At 35.2% G+C, this 24,923-nt stretch overlaps 1 protein-coding gene across 50 annotated transcripts in view; it reads left to right on the top strand.

Annotated features, from left to right (window-relative positions):
- The window catches only part of LOC137647080 (calponin homology domain-containing protein DDB_G0272472-like), a 216,226-nt gene that overhangs the window by 55,878 nt on the left and 135,425 nt on the right, over positions 1–24,923 (top strand). For 36 of the 50 annotated variants that reach the window (XM_068380300.1, XM_068380255.1, XM_068380254.1 and 33 more), the window contains exons 2-13: positions 1,659–1,718; positions 5,529–5,588; positions 6,502–6,561; positions 12,096–12,155; positions 13,995–14,054; positions 15,035–15,094; positions 16,052–16,114; positions 17,538–17,597; positions 18,075–18,134; positions 21,844–21,903; positions 23,259–23,318; positions 24,525–24,584. In XM_068380300.1, coding sequence (XP_068236401.1) covers positions 1,659–1,718; positions 5,529–5,588; positions 6,502–6,561; positions 12,096–12,155; positions 13,995–14,054; positions 15,035–15,094; positions 16,052–16,114; positions 17,538–17,597; positions 18,075–18,134; positions 21,844–21,903; positions 23,259–23,318; positions 24,525–24,584 — 723 coding nt within the window. The remainder of the gene's footprint in view (positions 1–1,658; positions 1,719–5,528; positions 5,589–6,501; positions 6,562–12,095; positions 12,156–13,994; positions 14,055–15,034; positions 15,095–16,051; positions 16,115–17,537; positions 17,598–18,074; positions 18,135–21,843; positions 21,904–23,258; positions 23,319–24,524; positions 24,585–24,923) is intronic. The other 14 variants (XM_068380251.1, XM_068380266.1, XM_068380263.1 and 11 more) reach the window with 14 other exon arrangements.

Raw genomic sequence — 24,923 nt, 5'->3', positions numbered from 1 at the left:
CAGGTCAACTTCCTAGGACGAGTCACACTTCTCACCTTCACACACAGCTTATGTAGGCTGCAGCAGTTACACAGCAATGCTAGCGAGGTGCAGGGACTCCTTATTTCTTGAGTACTTACACACTCAAACATTGAGTCCCCGGGCAAAGCCAAAGCCAGTATGGCAGGGACTTACCACCCTTCCTAAGGGGTGAGTCACTCATATTAAATAGCGTGGTTTGTATTTCAGTTACGGAACAAATGACAAATTCGTAGATAATTTGTATTTTTCCTAACTATACAAACCTTAGCTATTTAATCAAACTTGCCTGCCAGCCCTGTCACCCGTGAAGTCCTACCTCTAAGCAAAGTGAAGTATTCACAGGTGTGTGTGAGGGGTGGGGTAGTAAACCCTCGTTAAAATTCTAATGGCTCGTCATTTCAGCTACGCCAAAGTAATAACCCATATTAAATAGCTAAGGTTTGTATAGTTAGGAAAAATACAAATTATCTACGAATTTGTCATATTTTTAGTAATTTGTATTTTTCCTAACAGTACTTACCTCGAACTACTTTCGGGTTATGGCCCACCCATCCTACCCTGAGTATCTTACAGGAGTTCGAGAAGGACTTAACATACGCTTACTGATGATCTAACAAGCGCAGCCTCACGTGCTGACCCAGGGCGAGTATCCTTCCGCCCCGGAGCGCCCCGACAAGGTAACGGAGAGAGGGGGAACTACGCAAAATTCTTGGTCGGTAAACGAGGAGATCCCAGATCCTCATAAGAAAGTAGTTCGAGGTAAGTACTGTTAGGAAAAATAAAAATTACTTAAAATTTGTGATGTTCATATATTTCATGCACGCTCCACCTTTATGGTGTTCAAGCGCAATTTGGAATGATTATTCTTGGGGGTAGAAATGTAGAGGAAACAGTTCATCTTCCTTTGTTTTGTTCCAAGAGATCTGACAAGTCAGCACCTTGAGGCACAGTGATCACAGCTGGATAAATTGTTGAAAAAAGGCTGGTGGACCAATATTGCAATGTTTCTGTTACTTATATTTCCTTCTTTCCATTACACCTCCCAAGCAATCAAGACACGACTTGTTCATCCTGAGGCCAAATCTCTGTTTTCAAGATGCTCATATGAATATTAACCATAACAATCTTACTAACAAAATCACACACAACACTATCCCCTTGCCTTAGCTCCATGGGTAATGCTTCTACATGGTCTTATCTCTTATTTTTTAGTGGGCATATCTTGACCTCTCATCTTCATTGGGTATTCAAACAACTTATGATTAATGAGGTTTTAAGACCGAGATGTTTTTTATAGTTCAAAAAGACATACTTCACATACAGACACATTAATCATGTGGGGAAATCGTGTCTTCCCTCCCCACACACGTTCAATCTTGTATTGGAGCACTTGGTCATGAATAGGAACCTTAGATCACCTACTGTAGCTTTATTTAGAAGTGTTTGGTGCGTTCGTTGTGAATATTTCTAGATGCGTCTAGAGATCGTCTCTTGACAGATAAGGCAACTTATGGTTAATGGATTTGTATGGTGAATATGCACTTTTTGTATTAAAAAACATCACTTCATTCTTCATAAGTAATTTAATGATTTTGCAAGTACAGTATTCTTATCTGATCCATTTTGAAATATTACAGGACCCACCACGCAAGCCTATTGGGTGGAATTACCAGGGTACTGCTGTGAATGCACCTGAGGTATGAACTTTTTTGTGATCTTTTCTTGTGTGTAAAGAAATTTTTGGGTTTATCTACTTGATGTCTTTTGATTTTAGCTCCTCATGTACTAAGGACAAAATATTTTTTAGAATGTTCTATTTTCTATGACATTACAATGTAGTGGAAGTTAGTTATCTTTAGCAATGTAATGCATAGCTTATTTCTGCACCTTTTTTTTATTGATTACTAGAATTTTTCTGTGTTGACTTCTATTGTAGTAATACCGATACTGCTTTTATGTCATGTACTCATTTTTTAGATTTTCCTTGCATTCATTTTGTATGTACAATATTTGTACCACATACTGTATTGGTTTTGTAGTTGCACTTAGATATCAGTTGCATTAGTTTACTTGATTCGATGTGTAAAATATTGGTCTAATTCCAAAGTTTATCAAATTCAGTTAATTATGAATAAATTGCAATGGAAAGAAGTCATGAATTAAATTATTTTATGCATTACTTTAAAAAAAATTATGAATTACTTCATAAAAGTAGAAAATAGACAAGTTAATTATGAAATAAATCAAGAAAGTTAGATTGAAAGTTTAAACAAATTCAGAAAAACAAAGAAACAACTGGTTGGAAAACCTACTGTGAAGGAAGTGACAGATACGGTATTGTTGTTACAGCAGGGTAGCTTAATTTGCTCCTATATTTGTGGAGCTCTTTTTGAAAATCATCATAAAGAAGTAAGGAAGGAAAAATATGAACTGTTGTAAAACTAGTAATGTTTTCAGTATAGATACCCTTTAAAGTTACCGATTGAAGAATTGAGGATATTGTTGGGAAGGTTACAATATCTCATCTCAAACTAATGAGGGTTAAGGACTATATGAAAGTCCTCTCCAAGCATTAATTGACATTAATATCAACACCAATCTGATAAGTTGTAACTGAGCTGAGTGGAGTAAGTCACTATGGTAGGTTATTGACATGCACAAGTTTGAATATAGATTTAAAATAACACACCGTTATCAACAAAGTTCTGTTTATATTGTAGTGGTTTACCATTTAGATTACTGAGATCATTGTAATTTCAGACTATTTTTTATGATGTTTATTATGATCTTGTGTAAGGCATTTGGTAAGCAGTTGACTATAGTCCATTTATTTTAGCGATGCATATTTGCACCGACTCGCAGCGGTGCCCTTTTAGCTCGGAAAAGTTTCCGGATCGCTGATTGGTTGGACGAGATAATTCCAACCAATCAGCGATCCGGAAACTTTTCCGAGCTAAAAGGGCACCGCTGCGAGTCGGTGCAAATATGCATCGCTAAAAGAAATGGACTATAGATATGGTTATGAGGGTAATATAGCTAAGGGAGCTAGAAGACTACTTTGGAACAAAGACCTATTGTGTAGGTAAGTCAAGCTAAACAGATTTGTGGATTCCTTTTCATGGTTTTTTTTTTAATTTAATTTCTTTAATGACACATACGCGATATTCAGTGCAAAGAAAAATTTTCTTTCGTTTATATTTTAATTGAGCAATAGAAAAGTTTCTGGTGAAACAATCCACCTGGAATACAAATAGAGAAAGACTAGCTTAGTCTTGGCTGTATTGTTTTCTTGCAATTGTGATATTGAGAGAGTAAGAATATGTTGCAAGTGTACAGAATTGATAATTTTTGTGTTCAATGTGATTATTCTTATTACTTTATTCCCAATACTGTATTCTTTTAACTAAACAGAAAAGCTTTTGTTTCTTCTCATCAGAAATACTTTTGGCGTGTTTTGGTTTGTCACAGTCTCATGAAGAAGCAGATTTATCAGGGATGTTTTATTATAAGATGTTGAATATTTTTTATTCTACTGAAGAATAAATGCCTCATTGCAAACCCATCAATCACATACTTCACATGCATAATGCAAGTACAGTACTTATTCTTGTCTCCAATTGGTGAAATAGTTTTTTCTTTTAGCAGGTACTTATCATTCATCAATATGTTCTCCGTAGATTAACGGTTTCAAAAACTTCAGCTATCCCTTGAATAGCTGTACAGTATTACATTCTGAATCTCAGAAATTGTGTTATTGGTGGTTTGTGCGTAAATCCACTCTTAGTATATAAACCATTTATGTGTATTTGTGCTAGTTTCCACCAGCTGGCTTATTTTGATTAGTTAGTAACTAAATAAAAAGTGAGTTCTTGTTTGCTATACATTAATCCTGTTTTGTAAATTCTTCAGCAAAGAATAAGTGTTCTGTATTGTGTTTGAATGTGGCTTTGTTTATACCTTATATTTTCCATAAAGTAATACAGAATCCCTCTTTATATGGTTCATCATACTGTACATTAATTCCGACTGTTGCTCTTCTTCGAATATCAAGTAAAAAACAAATTGCATGTTATGCCGTTTTTTTCAGACCTCATGTCATTTCGTACATTGTACAAATGTTACGGTCATTTTGGAAAATTGGTTATTTTACCAAATGCGCGGCCAATATGCAAAAAGACGAAATTCGTTGTCACTTTGCAAAATGACCTAAATGTCTCGACATTTTGCAAAAGGCTCAAGATTTTTGTCCATTTACAAAATCATCAGGATCATCGTTGGTAAGGTTACAAAATGTCCGATCAGCAAGTATATAACCTAACCTAACTTAACCTACTTGCTGATTGGACATTTTGTAACCTTACCAATGACCTTAGATGTCAGGATGCCTGAAAACTTTAAATCAATCAAATTACCAAAAAAAGAGAGAGAGAGAGAGAGAGAGAGAGAGAGAGAGAGAGAGAGAGAGAGAGAGAGAGAGAGAGAGAGAGAGAGAGAGAGAGAGAGAGAGAGAGGAGAGGGAGAGGGAGAGGGAGAGGGAGAGGGAGAGGGAGAGAGAGAGAGAGAGATTTTTTGTATGTGTGTGTGTTAGGTTGTTTTACAAGCATTTTGGATGTCTCAAAAGACTTTTTAGTCCATCAGTGGAGACTCCATTTGCTCTTTGGTAGGGCAATTTAGTTTAAGCATTTAGAGAGTTCTTACGATCTTTTCTAACTTGTTCTTGTACTCATTCCAAGTATTTTCTATTTTGTATGTAAAGAAATTGCCACATTGAGTGGGTTGTTATCTTTTCAATTTCAATCCGTCATCTCTGGATTGATTTGTGCTAAGTGTGAATAGATTGTTGTAATCTACATTTGTTATTCCTTTAAGAATTATGAATACCTCTATTAACTGTGTCCTTAGTTGTCGAGTTTGTAGATCAAATAAGTTCAAACGTTCCATCTATATCCAAATTACCTCAGTGCTGGAACTAGTTTGGTGACCCAGCTTGTACTGCTTCCACAACATTGTTAATGCTCGTTTATCCAAACCATAAGCCTATTCTCTTCCCAACCTTAGCAATCTCACTTTGAGAAATATTAAGAACAACATTGAGATATATCAGAGTATCCATTTGTCTCCTTTAGGGAGACTACCTTCTTCCATCTGATTGGCAATAGATGGATAAACCTAGAAATATTCAGGATTCGAATAAACAATATACAGGCATATACAGTATGTTCTTTATGTGATTGTTAGGTGTGTATGAAGGAACTTGTTTTGTCCAGTGGTAAGTTCTTGGAGTAAACAAATCAACAAAACCCTCTAGTTTTCTTATTACCTATTTTCTTGAACATTGTATCAATTTTTCCATGCATCTTTTAACATCTTCTGAGTATATTTCATTTACTTTAATTTAAAATGTTGTCAGGATATTTTTGTAGAAAATTTCTCTGAAATTTTTATGTCTTGAAGATTATGTATATATCAGTGAAGATTTTGCCTTGACTGATTTTGAAATATTTCAGGAGCCACCACGAAAGCCTATTGGGTGGAACTACCAGGGTACTGCCTTGAAAGCACCTAAGGTATGAACCTTTGATTACCTTGGCTCAAGGATGAAGTATTTCATGGACCCATACTATTTTAAAGCCTTGTACTCTTTCTTTTTGGGTACTTAACTTTTTTCAAGCCTTATTCAGTATTGCTCTCTACTTTCATTGTGAACAATCACTTTGATGCTCTTGTTGAACTATGATTATTTTATAGAAAAAAAATCATGTAAATCACCTTATTTTGTCTGATTTATTTAGCTAGCCATGAAGTGCTATGTTTAAATTACAAGCAAACGTAAAAAAGTACTCCCTGTCTGGCATATATAATTCCAAATTGGTACTAAATTTTATTAAGTAAATTAAAGCAAAATGAAACGATCGTGTGTTGAGCATCATTGTATAATGATTACAGAAATGGTTTATAGATTTTATAAGTTTACAACTAGCAATGATAATTGCAGTGACCTTTCATTCACTGAATGCATGTAATCATTGACATTTTCATGGCAAGAACAAAGTAATGAGTCCTTCATTTCTGCCTGAGCTTGATTGATAAAAAACAGTAGCTTACCTAAGACATTTTTCCCCTAATGAACCTGATGAAATCAACTCAGGATTGTTGTCAGTCAAGAGTTTGTATCATGGGTGGCATATAGTTAATGTTTGTATCATGGGTGGCATATAGTTAATATTTGCATCATGGGTCGCATATAGTTAATGTTTCAGTCATTGCTGTCACCCTATCTTTAATAAGTGCTTTAGTGGGATTATCTGGAGGCAAGCACACACATCTAGGATCTCTGTGTTATAACGAGTGTAAAATTATGTGTCCTTTTGGTTAATTTTTCCACTTTAGAGTAGCGTGACATGACCTATTAATGAATACAATTCCTTCAGGTTGTGCATTGAAGTAGCATTACCCTTGACTCATCTTGAAATATTTCAGGATCCACCACGAAAGCCTATTGGCTGGAACTACCAGGGTGTAGCCTTGAAACCATTTAAGGTATGAACTTGCATTGTGTGTTCTGAAAGTCGATGCATTTCTGGGAATTTTTAGTTTGGTTATTTTTCTTTGTGTACTTACGTACATTGACACTCTTGTACATATGGTTATTTTTCTTTGTGTACTTACGTACATTGACACTCTTGTACATACAGTGATATGGCACTCTTGTCAGTTTTGTACAGTTTGATAGCTAATATTTAAAGCTAAAAAGCTAATTACTTTACTGCTACATTTCTTTTGTGCAATTTCTTTTTGTCTAGTATGCCATAGTTTAGTTGTGAAATGTATTGGTATTTAATTCCCCAGCACAAGGTTTGCTCTCTATATCTCCTATTTGTGATGACCCTAATGGATTGGTGGTTGCACGGTGAAGGTAAAACTATGATGACCCATAATACACCCAACAAGTTTCATTCAGATATTTTCATGGCAATGAGCACATCCCCACAAACACTATTTTTTTTCTAATAGATACCTAAAATTTGAGCTTGTTACATCTGCATTTGAATTGGAAATTAAAGTGCAAGGTTGTCAGTATTAGAATGATGTTTAATTTTAAAGGACCAGTTTTCAGGTTTATTTTTTTTTTTAACCTCCCTGAGGTTCATATTGCTGACTCTCACACTCAACTTGAGGTAGGATGCCAGTAAAGGAAAGAGATAGGATAAATTGAATTAAAAGCAATATATCATGGTTGGGATTTACTAACCTAGTTTAGATTACTTTTAACGATTTCAAAATACATTTTGAAATTCGGGACTCCAGATTCTTCAATAAGACTATTTAAAATACCGTATGTAGCTTACGTAAATTATATTTCTTGATCTAAATGATTCTCTTGTTTGGCACTGTATCCAATCATTTATTAAATTAAAACAACTTGACTCCAAATTAATTACGCCATGGCTTTTCAGCCATTATGGAACCTAGAGCCTAGCAGTCTTCTAAGTAAACAATGATTCTTTGAAATATTATATGGCAAATACTGACCTGGTATTCCATTGAGCTGCTTCTAAAACCTGTTCATTCAATTTCATGCCTTTCATTAGATTTTACCTAATTTTTTGTGAGCTGCTGTAACCAAACTTTGAATTATAAAAAATACCACCTTTTTTGGTCATAGGGTGATTAGGAACCTTAATCCCACAAAATAAATTAGAAACGCTACCTGTGATACAGTGATACCTCGGTAGTCGAACGACTCTATACTCGAACAATTCGGAGTTCGACCAAAATTTTCGAGAAATTTTTGCTGCGGTGCTCGACCAAAAATTCGGTACTCGACCAGCCGAACACGTGACGACCGCATGGGCTTTGTGATGATCGCGCCATCTCGGCCACTCTCGCTTGTTCGGGAAGCATCAGTTCTCTCGAGAGCGTCACTCAGACAACGCGCGATCAGCATTCGTTGTGATTTAGTGATTTTCAGTGCTTTTAATTGCTTTTTTAGCTTTCATAATGAGTCCCAAGAAAGTAATGAGTGTTAAGGGGAAGGAGAAGAGGAAAACAGTGCGAACAACGATCGAGTTGAAGAAGGAAATTATAGCGAAATATGAGAATGGTGTACGAGTGTCCGATTTAGCGGTAGAATACGGAATGGCGAAGTCGACCATTTCTACGTTTTTAAAGCATAAAGAAATGATTAAGAAGGCGAATGTTGCAACGGGAGTTACGGCGGTAACTAAGCAAAGGCCACAAGTGATTGAGGAGATGGAAAAGTTGCTTTTAATATTTATTAAAGAAAAACAGTTGGCCGGGGAAAGTGTTAGTGAAGCGTTCATTTGTGAAAAAGCGTTGCATATCTATGAAGAATTAGTGAAGAAAAGTCCGAGTACCAGTGAAAGTGATTCATTTACATTTAAAGCGAGCAGGGGTTGGTTTGAAAAGTTTCGTAATAGAACAGGTATTCATCGTGTTACTAGGCATGGGGAGGCAGCTATACTGCAGAGGAGGAAGAAACAATTAACAATAGACCAGTTTTTCACAAAAGAAAAGAAAGCTGCTACATCAAAGCCTGTTTCTCCTCCAAAGAAGAGACAAAGAAGAGAAGAAACCCCTGAAATAGATCTGCCCACCCTTTCATTGGAGAGAGAAACAACTCCTGAAGGAGAACTACCCCGCCACATCATGGAAGGGGACTCTCCTTCCAAGCAGTAACCTCCCCCTTCCATCCTCTCCACATCCATCCCTGTATGCCATCGAACCGCTGCTCAAAGGTATGTTCACTACAGTACAGAAAATGGTTTAAAATTGTTTTATTTTAGTACAGTAAATGGTTTAAAATTGTTTTATAGGATTTTCTGACCAATTTCATACACATTTAGATAATTATTGTTGTTTAGGTACACGTTTTATTAATATTTTGGGCCTGTTCGAGTGCTTGGGAACGGAATAGAATATATACCATTATTTCTTATGGGGAAAAAAAATTCGGTACTCGAACAAATCGGAGGTCGAACACGGATCTCGAACGGATTATGGTCGAGTACCGAGGTATCACTGTACCTTAATTTTTGTCAAAATATTAACGAACAGCTCTTATGGACAAAGAAACCTGTTTCCTGCTGAAATGCTTTCATCCATTTTCAGAGAAGGTATGTGAAAAAAACTGAGGCACTGTCATAGCCTTAAAATTATTCTTTTGTCTCTGGAGGAAGACAAAAGGGACAAAATCATCTTGTGTTCCCTGGGGGTTACTTTGACAGATTGTTTGTAGCTCACTTATGTGTTTGGCTGAAGCTAATGCCAACATGCAAATGCTTTTAGTTATGAGATCTTTGATGCTTGAGCATAGAATTAGCATAGATCTAAATCCCTTAATGGCCAATTGATTGTTTCTTATGAAAAATTAATATTTAAGATTTAACAATATCCAAGCTAGACCTAGTCTTTGACGGACTTTACTTTGCACCATTTAAAATAAACATTCAGTTGGCTGTGATAAGGAATATTGGTAGATTGTCTTTTAGAAGCTATAATACAGTCTAGAGGGTTTCAGAAATTCCTTGTTTCTAAGGATACAGTGTATAGTCTCCATGCTGTCAGATGGGGCACAGATGCATTTGGATGAATCACTTTTAATATTGTAGTGGTTGATTGTGCATATTGGCTTTATATGGCAACCTTCTTGGATACTTCGACAACAGGTGCCACAGATCTGTAAACAAATCTTTCTGTGGCCAGAAAGGAGCTATTAGCATCATCAGGCTGTTTGTAGAGATCCTGAGCTTGGTTAACACCTGCTGAACCAGGCAAAGTAGTGGGAATGATAATATGTAAAGAGCTCTTATTTCAATAAAGGATTAATGAAATATCTCTACTAACATTTTGACACAAGGGATAAGTAGAAGTTTGTTAATATATTACTTACGTCACTGAGAGGAGAGATATAAAGGTCCAGGCTACCATCTTGGTTTTAAGCTCGGGAATTTTAGGTGTCAAAGATATCCTAGATAAGTGGGAGACCATGTTATCTCAGTTGAAGGGCAAACCAAGTTTGAGGCTCTGTGAGAATAACTCTGATCTGGTAGATATCATGTACCGTATCACTAGAATTTACTGAAAAGTACATCATAACCAATAGTCACCACTTGAGGAGTTGGGTTAAGGTTTGAAACAGGTAGGTTAAGCCTGAAACAATACCCCAAACCGAGAATTAAGATAATTTCTGAGCTACCACGAAAGGAGAAGCTTTCATCAAAATTCTAGCATAAGAAAATCCAACTAAATAAATTATAGCAATACAAAACCTAGCGTGGAAGCTGTGTCCTTATTTCCTCTATAATCAATGAGCATAGCCTTCTCTTTAAATTCATCCTCCTTGTTCTTTTTCTTGATCATCCTTTATCTTAGGTTGAACTGAGAGAAAATCAGCTGATATCCCAGTTACAACTGGAGTGGATGTGGGGATGCTATGTAAACACGTTGAGGACTCATATTGGTGGCATATCAACTACACTTACCTTCCTTGAATTATCCTGTGTTTAGCTAGTGGTTGAGCTTGCAAGCAAAAAAAGTACACTGCCAGGCCAAACATGATGTAAATGATTGAGTTTAGTTGAAACTTCATTCACCTAACAGGATTTACGGGAATCATACGATATGACATGCCTTCCACCTATGTACTGTAATACCATATAATTTAGGAGTGCTTACTTTAGGGAATGGAGGGATATTAGGATCTAGATGGCTTTACTCTGAACTAACAGCAAGTTTACTTAATCTTTTTGCTTAGTTAATTTGAATGGCAGCCATTGAAATATTTTACTATGAGAGATATAGTGAGGGAAACTCGCTTTTCACAACGGTTATTTAAATTGCATTATGCCCCCGACACAATACACCAAAGGAATGTGGATAATCAACTTCCAGAAGCAATTCCCTTGCACATTCCATGTAGTACTCTAGTTGCTAAGAAAACAAGGAGAAGACATCGTAATACTCATTAATAAGCAAACAACCTGCAGATGGTCTAACCAGTATTGCATGACTGAAGAGACAAGGGTCTGGTGTGTCAGTTACCACCTAGCCTTGAAATGTTCCTTTACTAAGGATGTGTTTATTAACAAGAAAGAAAATGGGATGATTTTAAGATTTTACAAGTAAAGGTTTATTAAACTGAGCTTTTGGAGAGCTTTTTGAGAAGCAGCAGTATGAACATCAGGGGCTGTTCATAGATATAATAGTTTTATGAGACTACTGTACTTACCTTTTTTGGTTCCTTAGGTTTGGAGGTAAACTGGCTCTCATGATTTTAGGTTTTATTTTTCTTTATCAGTATCTTTAACATTTTCAAAAAATTTCTGACAATAATGAAATTATCTAATGGGTTTGATGTCTTCAAAATGTAACCCTTTTGTTTAACCAGATCCTATTGGCTGTGAGTTTTATTCATTATGTTCCTTCTATTAATAATTTTGGGCTTCTCCCCTGTGAATTCTTTTCACAATCGCCATATGCTTTTAGACTTATTCATGGTTTGGATTAAGATACAAAAAGCTGAACAAAGATGACTAAAAAATTTTGTAATGTATCTTTTTATTTTATCTCATGTAATTAGGTTTTGGTACAGCACAGCTTAAAGAACAATTGATTCTCGATTTGTTTGAAAATGTGCCGATTGTCCAATAAAGACTTCTTCTTCTTCTTCTTCTTCTTCGTTTGCATCTTTTGCCACTTCTATGTGGGGTCGATGTTTCTGGCCAGCGTTCTCCATCTACCTCTGTCCCACACTTCTTCACTGTTCCTCTGAGCTTGCCTCTTTAACCCAGCCCGCCCATGACTGGGTAGCCCTTGCCGATTTTTCGGAGGGATCAGGCGAGATCCCAACGTGTCGCCTACGGGAAACGCTCTAGCATTTGTTCAATAAAGACTTCCTCCTCTCCAAATGGCAAGGGGTGTTGAAAAATCTATAACGTAGTTGATTTAAAGGTTTTCTCTGTAGCGTATTGATAGAAAGAATTATATATATACAGTAGTTTAGCGTGTTATTTCATGAAGTTTTTGCTTTGAACCACCCTGAAATCTTTCAGGATCTAATGCACAATCCTGTTAGTTGGAGCAACAAAGGCACTACCTTGAAATCACCTAAGGTAGGAATTATTTATCTTTGCTCAAGGTTAAAATGCTTCATCGCACCCACATTAATTGTAAATTATTTTAAATCTGGGTACAGCAAAGTCCCAGCCACACCAACTTGTCCTGTTCAAGATAGAGAAGCATCCACTGTACATACTTGGTCCTGTGTATGGTGCTTACTACCCTCACTTTCCTTCTAACTGTCATGGAGACCACTTGGGGATCTTCACAGGAATGCTTTTCTTGAGTTTAAAAAAAAAAAAAAAAAATCTAGTATCCAATTTTCTATTAATTCTTTTGTGTTTCATCACATGCTTCAGTGTTATTCCCTTTTTCACTATTTGTATGTAGCTTCCGCAAGTTTTTAAGGTCTTTTAGGGATGTCTATATGGGATGTTGTTATCCAGGGTAATGATCTTTATTATTAGTGGTGCTGGAGAGTAAGCAGTCATTACTTTTATTGCTGCTTGACAAATGTATACCAATTATTTACATGCTTATGCTATCCACAACTTAGTTCCCTGAGGATTGACTTTATTCTTTTTTATCAGTACTCCAATAATTTTGTTGATAGCACAGAGCCTGGGAGATTCTTCCCTTTCTGAAATGCCATCCAGACAATATTAATGGGGTTTTGATGAAACAGACCAAGGTTTTATTAGTCAAAACAGTCTTTTCTACAAAAAACTATCTTGATTTGGGCAAGTAGGTTTTACCAGGATTTTCTTGTCCATGGAATAAAGACAGTACAGTATAGTATACTGTATAGTGATGTGTATGGTTAATCAGTCTGGATCACTATATAATACTTAATTTTTACAATAAAAATTTATATTTCATTTAACTTGGCATTGATAGAGTGCATGCAGGTAAATGCCACAAATTGCCTAATATTTTGTCACAATTCGCTTATAGTTCTGCCAGATTTTACACATCCAGAGTATAGATCCATATGGAAGAAAATAAAAGGATTAGCATTGTATTAAGGACCATTATCCTTTGTATAGTGGTTTGGTGAAAGTGGGAATCATATATATGACCGTCAGTATTTTTATCTGTTGTTTGATATGTACTGTAACACTTTAATCAGTGAACCTATTGTCATGCTTCTCATTAATGCTTTAGAAAACTGTTGATCGAGTGATAACATTGTCTCAAGAAGTGTTATATTTTAAAGTAATATCATTCTATGGTGTTTCCCTTTCGTGCTTGAATTATTCCAGAACCACCGTACAACACTGTCGGCTGGAAAAGCCAGTGTGCTGCCTTGGGAATATAAGCTTTGCTTGATTTTTAAGATTTTATATTTCATTTTCATTTGAAGTGGTTCAGTACATTACTAAGCATGTCATATTGTAGCTGTGCATTGCCAAGAATTAAATGTCTTATGGCTATACTTTGTTCCTATGATTCAATTGATCTAGGAAGTAACTGCGATGAGGACCAAACTTGTCGTCAGCCTACATGACTTTTCAAGAATATGATGACTGTATGACCTCTCAAGAATATGATGACTGTAGGCAGAGTTTGGCTTTCATACTTGTATATTGTAATTTGTGTTGTCTGAATTTTTTTGCATTGTGGATTACAGTATTCAAAACTTGATACAACCCTGAGAATCTATCACTTATGAGCTATTGGGAGGCAATTGCAAATTGTAGATCACTTCAATAATTTTTGTGGGTATTATGTTCTCACACTTATTGTTGCATTAAAATTTATTTCAAAGTAATGGCGTTAATCCCACCTTTCGTGCCCATTTCACAATAGAAAGGTGCCAATTAATCAAAATAAGTTTCAAAATATGTACTAACCCTTGCAATGATAGGTTATTCAAGTTTGCATTATTTTAGGAACTGCCACGCAATCCTGGTGGCTGGAACAGCAAAGGTACTGCCTTGGAATCACCAAAGGTATGGACATTTTAATTATCGCTACTCAAGACTGTAGGGTTTTTTGGAGGGTCTTTGACAGTTTTTATTTTCTTTTTAGGTACTTTTTTTTCTTTACATTCTCAAGAATGCCCTAACCTTTGGCTTTACTATACAGTATATGGGATTTTGTGACTTAGGTAGGGCTTTAATCCATTCACTTATCATATACAGCCATATGTAAGGTATGATTATAAAAAGAAATAGTATTTTAGAGAGGATCCTTGTCCTGTAGAAATTAAATAGAGAAAGATATATTAATCAGTAACATCTTTAACATGGTTTTGGGAATTAAAGGACTGATGCAAAAGATTTTCAGGCATATGACCATTAATGCTTCTTTATGTATATTTTTTTTTTTTAATTTAAAAGGCATTTTGTTTAATGAAAATCGTCTATCATTAAATACATATAAAAAAGCTTTTATTCAGGTTACCTGGGTTAATTTAGAATATGCCAAGAAAGTCTATGGGCTGGTAAAATCATGGTACAGCTATGGAAGTAGCCAAAACATTATATTTTCTCTAGCCTTTATTAGATGTTGAATGCATTTGCAGGCCAATGATTTAATCTTCATGTGTTTTGAATTATATTAGCACATTGTTAAGAATGGCATAGCCTAATTATGATTTACTAAAGGAATTTCAAGAATTGTGTGTTTCTAGGGAGGTCATTGTTCCCATCATCCCAGTATTAACAAAAATCTCTCATATATTGAAGGAAACTGCACTGACTCAGGGACTACCCTGTTTATGTTTGAGGTTATTAGAAGTCTGTTTAATTTTGTTAGGCAATTAAAAGGGGTTATATTTTATTAAGTAATTGAATCACACTGATCTTGGCCTTCAAATCCCAACTTTCGTGCCCATTTCATTATAGAACAGTTCCAATTAATCAAAATAAGTTTCAAAATATGTACTAACCCTTGCAATGATAGGTTATACAAGTTTGCATTATTTTAGGAACTGCCACGCAATCCTGGTGGCTGGAACAGCAAAGGTACTGCCTTGGAATCACCAAAGGTATGGACATGTTAATTATCGCTACTCAAGAATGTAGGGTTTTTTTGGAGGTTCTTTGACAGTTTTTATTTTCTTTTTAGGTACTTTTATTCTTTACATTCTCAAGAATGCCCTAACCTTTGACTTTAATGTACAGTATGTAGGATTTTGTGGCTTAGGTAGGGCTTTAATCCATTCTCTTATCATACAAATGTAAGATATGATTATAAAAAGAAATAGTATTTTAGAGGGGATCATTGTCCTGTAGGAATGAAATGGAGAAAGGTATGTTAACCAGTAACATCTCTAACAGTGTTTTCAGTAATTAAAGGACTGATGCAAAAGATTTAAAAGCATATGACCATTAATGCTTCTTTATATAATTATTTTGATTTAAAAGAATTTTGTTTAATGAAAACTGTATCATTAAATCTATATGAAAAAAGCTTTTCATCAGGTTACCTGGGTTATTTCAGGATATGCTGAGAAAGTCTATGGGCTGGTAAAATCATGGTACAGCTATGGAAGTGACCAAAACATCATATTTTCTCTAATCTTTATTAGATGTTGAATGCATTGCAGACCAATGATTCAATCTTCATGTGTTTTGAATTATATTAGCACATTGCTAGGAATGGCATAGCTTAATTATGATTTGCTAAAGGAATTTCAAGAATTGAGTGTTTCATGGGGTCATTGTTCCCATCATCCCAGTATTAACAAAAATCTCTCATATATTGAAGGAAACTGCATTGACCCAGGGACTACCCTGTATATGTTTGAGGTTATTAGAAGTCTGTTTAATTTTGTTAGGGATTTAAAAAGGGGGTTATATTTTATTAAGTAATTGAATTACATTGAACTTGGCCTTCAAATAATGGAAAAATAATAATTCTAGTAACTCTCCATTAACATGTTATGAATTGAAGCATTATATTTCTGTGAGTTTCTTCTCTATCTCAGTTTGATCTATTTTAGGACCTGCCACACAAGTTTGGTGGTGGCTGGCAGAACAAGGGTACTGTCTCGGATTTACCAAAGGTATGAAACTTTTAGTAATCTTTGCATAAAAGTTGACATTTCTCAAAAATAAATTTTTTCTTGAGGTAGACTACTATAGTACAGGTATGCTGTTAAGAATAGAAAAGAAAAAAATTCATGTCCTGGTAAATTTGGGAAACAAAGATATAGTTTTTGATCTAGATTTTTACTCAAGAATAGTCTCTGTTTTTTGTGAAACTAAGTAAGTCATTACCTTGCTTGTTGGGTTTACAGCAACTTGAATTACGTTCCTTTACACTGAAGCCTAACCATCATATACCATATTCAATAATTACAATCTTTGTCTCCATGTAAAAGTAAATGAAAATATAGGGTGGAATAACTGGGAAGAGGGCCATGACATAGTTACATATTCAGTAACTTTTCTGTTTAGACAAATTAAACTTTTTTTTATTTAAGAAGTTAATTCACCTTTTATATATTTCATTGAAGGGGATAAATTTTCTATAAGAATTACAAATTCTTTATTTTTGGATTAATTCACTTTTATGGAAGGTTTTCTCCTTATTCTTACTTCAAAATTACCATGTAGACTTTTATTTTAAGTGTAATGAATGAAATAAGGAATAACAAATAGTAACCAGCAGTCAATTTACCATTCACTATAAGTGTCTTTGATTTTATTTTCATTTTAGGGTACTTTTGAACTTTATTGATGATTTTTATTACCTTGGTTTTTGCTCAAACTCCCAGTGGTGGGATATTGATTTGGTCCTTGTTCTTGTCTAGTGTCCTAATTGCTCAGTCTTTACTTTCCGTAGCATTCTAGTACGGTATAGGAACAATTATTGATTGAAAAATAATAGAGAGGAAAAACACTGTTCCCCATGTTTTTTCTCTTATTTTGATGCTTTATGTTGAACTATAGTACTTTCTTTTAAGTAATTCACTTGTTGGTCTCTGGTCTTTGTATAAATTTAGACTATTTTTCTGCTAAAGTATTACAGAATACTTTTTAGTGATCTGTATTTCATTGAAGTTTTCCCTAATATCTGAATGGTTATAGTATGTGTCATGCAAATTACTTGGTTTAAACAAAGAGGATATTACTCTGGAATTGCATAAGGTATGAGCCTTTTAACAATCTTTGCTCAAGGCTAGAAAAATGTTTATAATCACTGCCTATAACTGAATCAGTTTTTTGTAATCCATGTTTGTATCAAATTTGCAAAACATGAATTGTTAAAATTAATACTTCATCCAAGTGTATTTTTTGTTGTGGAAGGATTTATTGAAAAGCATTTGAACTTAAGAGCTGTTTATCAGTTTTTGTTTACTGTTTGATATAATTGGGAGATAATTTATTGCATCACATATCCTTTTGTTTGATATGAAGATAGTTCTTAGGTCGATGTTCATTTTCCATGATTTTCAGTCTTGAGTTACAAGTGACATTTTTCAGAGCTCAACACTGAAGCCTGTTGTTTGCAACACTAAGGATTCTACCTTGGAAACACCCAAGGTATGAAATTTGAGATGGTCTTATCTTGACTTTTAAGTTTGATATCGTTCATCTTTGTTTGAAGTGACTTTAATGTTTTATATCGTTCATCTTTGTTTGAAGTGACTTTTATGTTTTATATCGTTCATCTTTGTTTGAAATGACTTTTATGTTTTCTATCGTTCATCTGTTTGAAGTTACTTTTTATGTAAAGATTGTAATTACTTAGAAAAAGGGCTTTGCCTTGGAACACTTGGGTAATTATGTGTTCTTAAACAGGAAACTAGGAATAGATATAACTATATCTTGAAGGGGGGGGGGTTGGTTTAGAAGTAGCTACAGTACTTAAATCTAAAGCAAATTCTGTAATTTTGGTTATTTCTGGTTGTTTAGTGTGAAATTCAAGTTTTTAAGTATAGTAGATAAACTTATGTTGTATTTACATCATTCTGATTAAAGAAAATATTTTCTGTCTTGAATTACCCTGACTTTTCACAGAGTCCAGTACTCAAGCCTATTGTTTACAACATTGAGGATACTACCTCGGAAACACCGAAGGTATGGAATTTATATGAGACTTTTCTCTATGTTGACACATTCCTTGTACTTGAATGTTCATGATTTTTTTCTTCTTTCTTTAAATTTACATTGTGCAAACGATGTCACAATTAAGAAAGGTTCTCATATGTGAGTTAAATAATGAAGTTCTAGGTTGTCTGCATGTATTCTGCTAAATTAGAATCAATTTTGAAAAGAAATAACTTACATTTGAGGAGGTAGTGTGTGGTCAAGTAGGACTTTCCCATTTAGGCTACTAAAGGAAATCCAGTGCAACAGGGTATACAAAAGAAATATTGTCTTCTCTGCTCTGGGTCTAGTGTATCAAAGTGCAAGCACAAACTTAGTGTGTATTTTCTGCTAGGAGACAACACCTCACCAATTGAGAAGATGTACTAATTTCTGGGGTCTTCTCAGCAACATTACTAAGCCACTTTTTTTATACGACTGAAAGCCACATATGTCCAATAATAGTAGCATCAGTTATATCCACCTCCCTTTACAGGTCTGGGAAGAGGAAAGGGCCTTGGGGACCACACGGTACCTCCAAATATAGGTTTATAGTTTGGCAAAAGGCAATTTTTGCCGTTATGAACTGTTCTCTAAAGAACTAGTACCAGAGTATGAAAAGGTATATTTGTAAACTACGGTTGTCCACTTACCTATAAACACAAAGCAAAAGAATACTGTAGTCCTTACTTTATACCACGTGAATAGAAATAACTCATGAGGTAACCTACTTAACACAAAAGAAGGAATCAGTGGAGAGGAGGCAAGATTTTCTATGTTGTATCTGCCAAGGGCGGACCTACTGGTAGTTGAGAATCCCTCTCTTTGCCAGACTTTGCCCTGAGAACAGTGGTAGCATACTGATTTGCTTGGATTTTGTTGACATAGTGTATAATAAATACCTTATGCCTAGACCTTCCATACAAGATCTAAACCAGAAAGAAGACAAGAAGTCAGAGGTAACCAGCATGGGGTCCTGTCCCTAAGGAAGACCATCCAAGCTTCCCATATTGACTGTTTCATATTTTCTTTTGGAAGAAGAAGAAAACCTTTTACAGCTTATCAAGTGTGTATGAAATTAGCCAAGAGGCCTCCCCCATTGATACTGTCAAGGAATATCAGGCGTGATAAATTTTTTTTTTTTTTTTTTTTTTAGTCTGAGTAGGAAGGAAGTGTCCTTGCTCTCTACTTTCTGGTACAGCTATGCTGACCAAAAAGGGCGAGATTTTTGTCACAGAAGCTGGAGTGTAAGCCAACTGTGGACTGTTCAGCCATTTTTCTACCACGATCACAGCTCTCCCCCATAAAGGATGATAAAATCTTTAAAACCTTCAAATCCGTGATCATCTGGTTCATTGTGGTTCAAGGCATCTACTGTAACTGCGCAACAATTAACACTTGAACCCATGTGGAGCAGATCTTGTGGTTCTCTGCTGTTGCAAGTAGTTCCATTAGAAGATCCAGAACAATGTTGAAGCTCTTACTAAAGAATCACTGATCTTTGTATTCAAGGCTGTTTGCATAAGCAAGGCATCCATATCACATTGAGGGATTCCTAAAGGTGGACTAGTTAGGGGAGCAGGTTTCCTTCCTGAAGATACTTCATGAAAGGAAGGATAACCACTTTTATGGTTTTTTAACAAGATGTCCTCTTCTGAGACAACAGGTAACTGTAGTTTTTGATGAAGATTTTATATAAAAGTTCTCGCTTAGATTGAGGCTTCAACATATTTAGGTGAAGTGATATAAGCCGAGAGTAGGATTTCCCAGGCACATAGCTATCCTATAAGTGATATCCAACACAACTGAGCCTGTATGAAGAATGATAGGAAGGGGTATAGGGACAAAATGGATTAAAATGGTGAGTTCCAAGGTCTGTGAGAATTCTTTTTTGCAGTAAAGGTATAATAAGGAATGTTTAACCCGAAAACCTTTCCGAGCTGAGTGGGTCAATGAGGAAAGAAATTATTGCAGGCCCTCCATGATGGAAATAGAACAACTCCAAAGGAAAACTCTTGACTATGGATAAGACTTCTCTGAGAAACTATAGGAAGGCCCAGTGTGAATTTTTACATAGTCCAATAAATGCCTAGCCACCTAAAGACTTGCTGGGACTAGTCTTGATTTTGAAAATTTAACCGGGAAGCCTAGCTCCTGAAGAACTTAGGACAAAATGGACCAAAAAATTACCGCTTATGTTCTGTCTCCCCATCTTTTTCCTATGGGAGTATCCAGAAGAACCTAAGAAGGGTTTTCATGTCTGCCACTCATTAACCGAGATAAACCACCCTGAGGGAACTGGCTGGAATCAAAACCTTTTAGAGTAAAAAGTAATTTTTAAATGTATGTATGCTGCAGTAATGCTGCCCCATAACAAGCCTATTGGCTGAGGAATTGGCTGAGTACTAATTGCTTCTGCATTATCCTTAGCTCTGTCTACCAAGGATTTCGGTATCGGGTCAGTACAAGGAAAGTGAGACAGTAGAATAACAAAGTTCATTGATATCCATCTTTGATGGATATCAGGCAGCCAAGACCTGCCATCTAGTGTCAAATTTTATTCTTTGGCAAAGTTCTTAAAAGCATCCAAGAAAGGCTTTAATTAGGAACTGCCAAGCCTGTGCTGTATTTGTGATTTAGTTGGGGGAAAACTACAGCTTTCAACCAGGACAAGGCAGACCCTAATGAAGAAAGCATCTGCTTTTCATCAAATTCTGCATTCCTAGTCACTAGAAAGGAGGAGACAACCATCATCTAGTTATCATCTACCTTTTTGTGATTGTTGGGAACAAAACTTCTGTTAACAGCTGGGAAAGCAGCTATGTTAACCACTGTACCACCATTGCCCAAGTAAAGACAAGGCAAGGCATCCATTAAACTCACTCCTAACCAACTTTAAAAATCTATTGCACTTGATGTAATAGTTGAGGTAAAGTTAAGGGTATTTTTTTTCCTCAATGATGAGAGCAGAAAAGAAAACTTCAGCTTCCACATATGACAACTGGGAAAAGAGGGTTACCCTTGGTAAACAAACGAATGGTGTTACCATTTACCTAGCAATTAGTTGTACTTCTTAGTCAGTAGTGTCTCTGCTACCAGATAAATTTAGCATAGGAAGTGCTTTGGTGGGTTCAAGTGTAACAAGGAGGGCCGACTCGGCCTTCCTTGTTACACTTGAGTTCTTCCTTACATGTTGATACAAGGATACTAGGACAGGGAAGACTGTAATAACCTCCATGTGAAAATCCTTAGGACCACAGTCTGTTACCCCAGTAAAGACTAAAAAAATATATAATTAATATTGCACCTTTTGGAAGTTTATCCATTGCTTGCAATATATTTTGTGTTAACCTTGCAAAGCCTTTGGGAGGGACATCCTCACAACCAGCATAATGAATTTTCCCTCTAGATGGCCTTTTTTTAATACACAAAATAATGACTATCTTAATTATTTTAACAGTTGGGTAAGAATATAAATAGTAGACATAAAAGTCCAATACCCAAGACCAAATTCTTTTGGAAGTTAATTTTGTCCTATTACAGTATAGATAATTTCTCTAACTTCTTTCTTTTGAATAAGTTGCTACATAACATTTTCATGAAATTTTCTGTAAAGAAAATCAAAGTAAAGTAACCTTTTATTTATTGGAGTAATGTATTTCTTAAGGGTTTACTGTGACTCACTTCTGACATATTTCAGCACTTGCCACAAAAGCCAGGTAGTTGGAACAGCCAAGGTACCGTCCCAGATGTACCCAAGGTATCTACTTTTTGATGACCTTTCTTTAATGTTGAGATATTATATTAAGATGCATTAACTTTGTGTGCGTGGTTTAACCTTGGATCCTGAAGAGTTGTATGGGCATGGGTATGGGTTTTTCTTGTTACCCCATCAGTAATAGTTTTGAATTTGATAAACTTGATTTTTTGGAATATGGTGAAGTTATAATAAAGTAATTACATTGAGAGCCATTACTCTGGCCAGGTGAATGTGAGCCAAGATCCCTGATTAAACTACTTATGAGTTTCAGTTCACTTGTATAGTAGTTACTGTATATACTTGCGTATCATGTGACTTTTGAAGCTAATTTCAAGGAGGTTGCATCGTACACAAGATATAAAATTCATCTATGTACTCTTGGTTTTCTTGAAATTTAGTTTACCTTTTCATGAGCCGAATACACCATCTGGCACCTCCTATAAACTCAGGAATGATAATTTTTCTTTCATATTTCATAAAGCCTGCTTTTAGATTGTAACAACAAAACAATTTTCTCAGCTTCCACACACATTGCCTAGTTATCTTTTAAATTCTACCATTAACATTTAATTCTGTGCTTTGCATATTTGCAAGGAAGAGTTTCCACCAATTTTTCTTTGTTCTCTCCAGTTTCGGACACTTCTTACCCCGATTCCAAATAGCCTGATTGGTATGAGTATTGTTTTCTCACCTTCATCTAAAGGTTGTTGTTTATACCCTAGCAGTATATTTCCTTAGCACCTGTTCTCCTTAGGTAGGTTGAAAGGTATAATGTAAGAATATATCGATCTTATTCTGCCTAACTTTGTAACATAACTACGGCACGTGTTTACTGTCCTACAATGGTTATAATCCTAGCAAAACTGCTGTTATCCAATTCAGTTGTTCATAACAAAACCGGTTGTTATCTGATTTGACTGTTCATCACAACACTGCGGTTATCTGATTCGATTGTTCATAGTAATAGCTGTTGTTATGCACTTATGCAACAAATATTATGTTGCCAATGATTCCTTTATCATTCTCTTTTATTTTCATAATTTGATGAGGTAGAAGATTAGGTAAAGAAATGGAGTAAAGACTTTAGTCTATTGTGATTTAGTTTCTCAAAAAGGGAACTCGTATGATACATGAAGAAATAGTTGGTTATGGGTATAAATTTGGTGGTCGCACTATATGCGAGATCTGACGTTACGCAAGTATATACTGTAGATAGATATCTGAATGAAACATCTTTATCGTATTCAGTTTACAGAAATGTTGCATGCCCTTGCTGTAAAAGAAATGTTTTAGTTTGGATTACTGTATAGCATTACAATTACAATCTTGCCATAGCTCACTTCAGACCATTTCAGGTCTTACCACAAAAGTCTGTTGGCTGGAAAAACAAGGGTACTGTCTTGGAAGCACCCAAGGTATGAAATTGTCATGATCTTTCCTTTAGAATTGTAACATTTTAATTACTTTTTGTTTTAGTTAGATTTTTATTGGTGTTGGAATTAGTTTAAATTTTTTTCAAATATTGAAATTCATCCCTGTCCTAAAAGTAAACTTTGTACTCTCAATAGATATATAGATTGGTGATTACACTCACATTTTGCTTTGCAAGGAACCCTATAGCTGATACCAAAGGTTCCTTGCAATGTCCCTTCGACCCCACCATCTCTTGTGCAGTGCTATTTTATTCTACTTTTCATCCAATGAAATTGGTAATTTCCTTCTTAGCTCTCCATCTTTGTTACCTTTACCTTGTTCCTAAGTTCACCCTTATTCAAACCGGTGTCAGGTCAATTATTTTAGAACATGTCATGCAATCTATTTGGTTAAAACAGGAAGGATATTGCTGTAGAATTGCTAAAGGGATGAATATCTTAATAATCTTTGCTCAAAACTTTAAAATTTTGATAGTCTTTGCTCAATGCTAAGCTTTTTATTTGAATCTTTAGTTATTTTAGCCTTGGGAAATCGGAATTGTTGAAAACAGAATATAAGTATTACATTGGAATTTATTATTTTGATACTTAACACAGTCAAAAACTTGGACCTTGTAGATATACTGTAATCAATGTGACCTAAAGTTAAGATTCATCAAAATGACAAATAATACTGCATCAATGTGTGTTATCTGTTGTGAAATGATTTATTGACAAGTGTTGGAACTGAACACTTGTTTAGTAGTTTGTTTTTTGTTTGCTGTTAAATATATAGTGATGTGAAGATAACGTCCTATCGTTTGATAGAAAGAAAGTACTTAGGTTGATGTTCATTTTCCATGATTTTTGGTCTTGAGTATCTTATGACATTTTGGGGCTCAACAATGAAGCCTGTCATTTGCAACAGTAAGGATTCAACATTGGAATTACCTTAGTATGATATGTGGGATGGTCTTAATTTAAAAAAATTCTTTGACTTCTATCTATAAGGTCGTGTATCTTTGCTTGAAGTTACTTTTTGTGTGAAGAAAGTTATAACCTAGAAAATGGGTTTTGCCATGGGACTCTTGATTTTTATGTTTATTTTGTTAGTTGATGTCATATTATTGTGGGTAAATTACTGTTTTTATACATCTTTGCAGCAATCGAGAATATTTTCTTTCTTGAAGCACTTTTGACATGTTTCAGAGTCCAGTACTCAAGCCTATTGTTTACAACATTGAGGATACTGCCTCGGAAACACCTAAGGTATGAATTTGTAAGACATTCCTCAAATGTAATTTCTGAATATATGTATGTTACGGTAATGCTGCCCCATAACAAACCTATTGGCTGAGTACCTATTGCCTCTGCGTTATCCAGAGCTCTGTCCACCAAGGATTTCGATATTGGGTCAGTACAAGGAGAGTGGTACAGTTGAAAAACAAAATTCCTTGATATCCACTCCTAATGGATATCAGGCAGCCAAGACCTGCCATCTAGTGTCAAATTTTATTCTTTGGCAAAGTTCTTGAAAGCATTCAAGAAAGTCTTTAATCAGTAACTGCCAAGCCTGTGCAGTATTTGTGATTTAGTTGGGAGAAAACT

The sequence above is a fragment of the Palaemon carinicauda genome, chromosome 9 (assembly GCF_036898095.1).
Source record: "Palaemon carinicauda isolate YSFRI2023 chromosome 9, ASM3689809v2, whole genome shotgun sequence".
In the NCBI taxonomy this organism is placed as follows: domain Eukaryota; kingdom Metazoa; phylum Arthropoda; class Malacostraca; order Decapoda; family Palaemonidae; genus Palaemon; species Palaemon carinicauda.
This window is presented reverse-complemented; position numbering and strand designations above follow the sequence as displayed.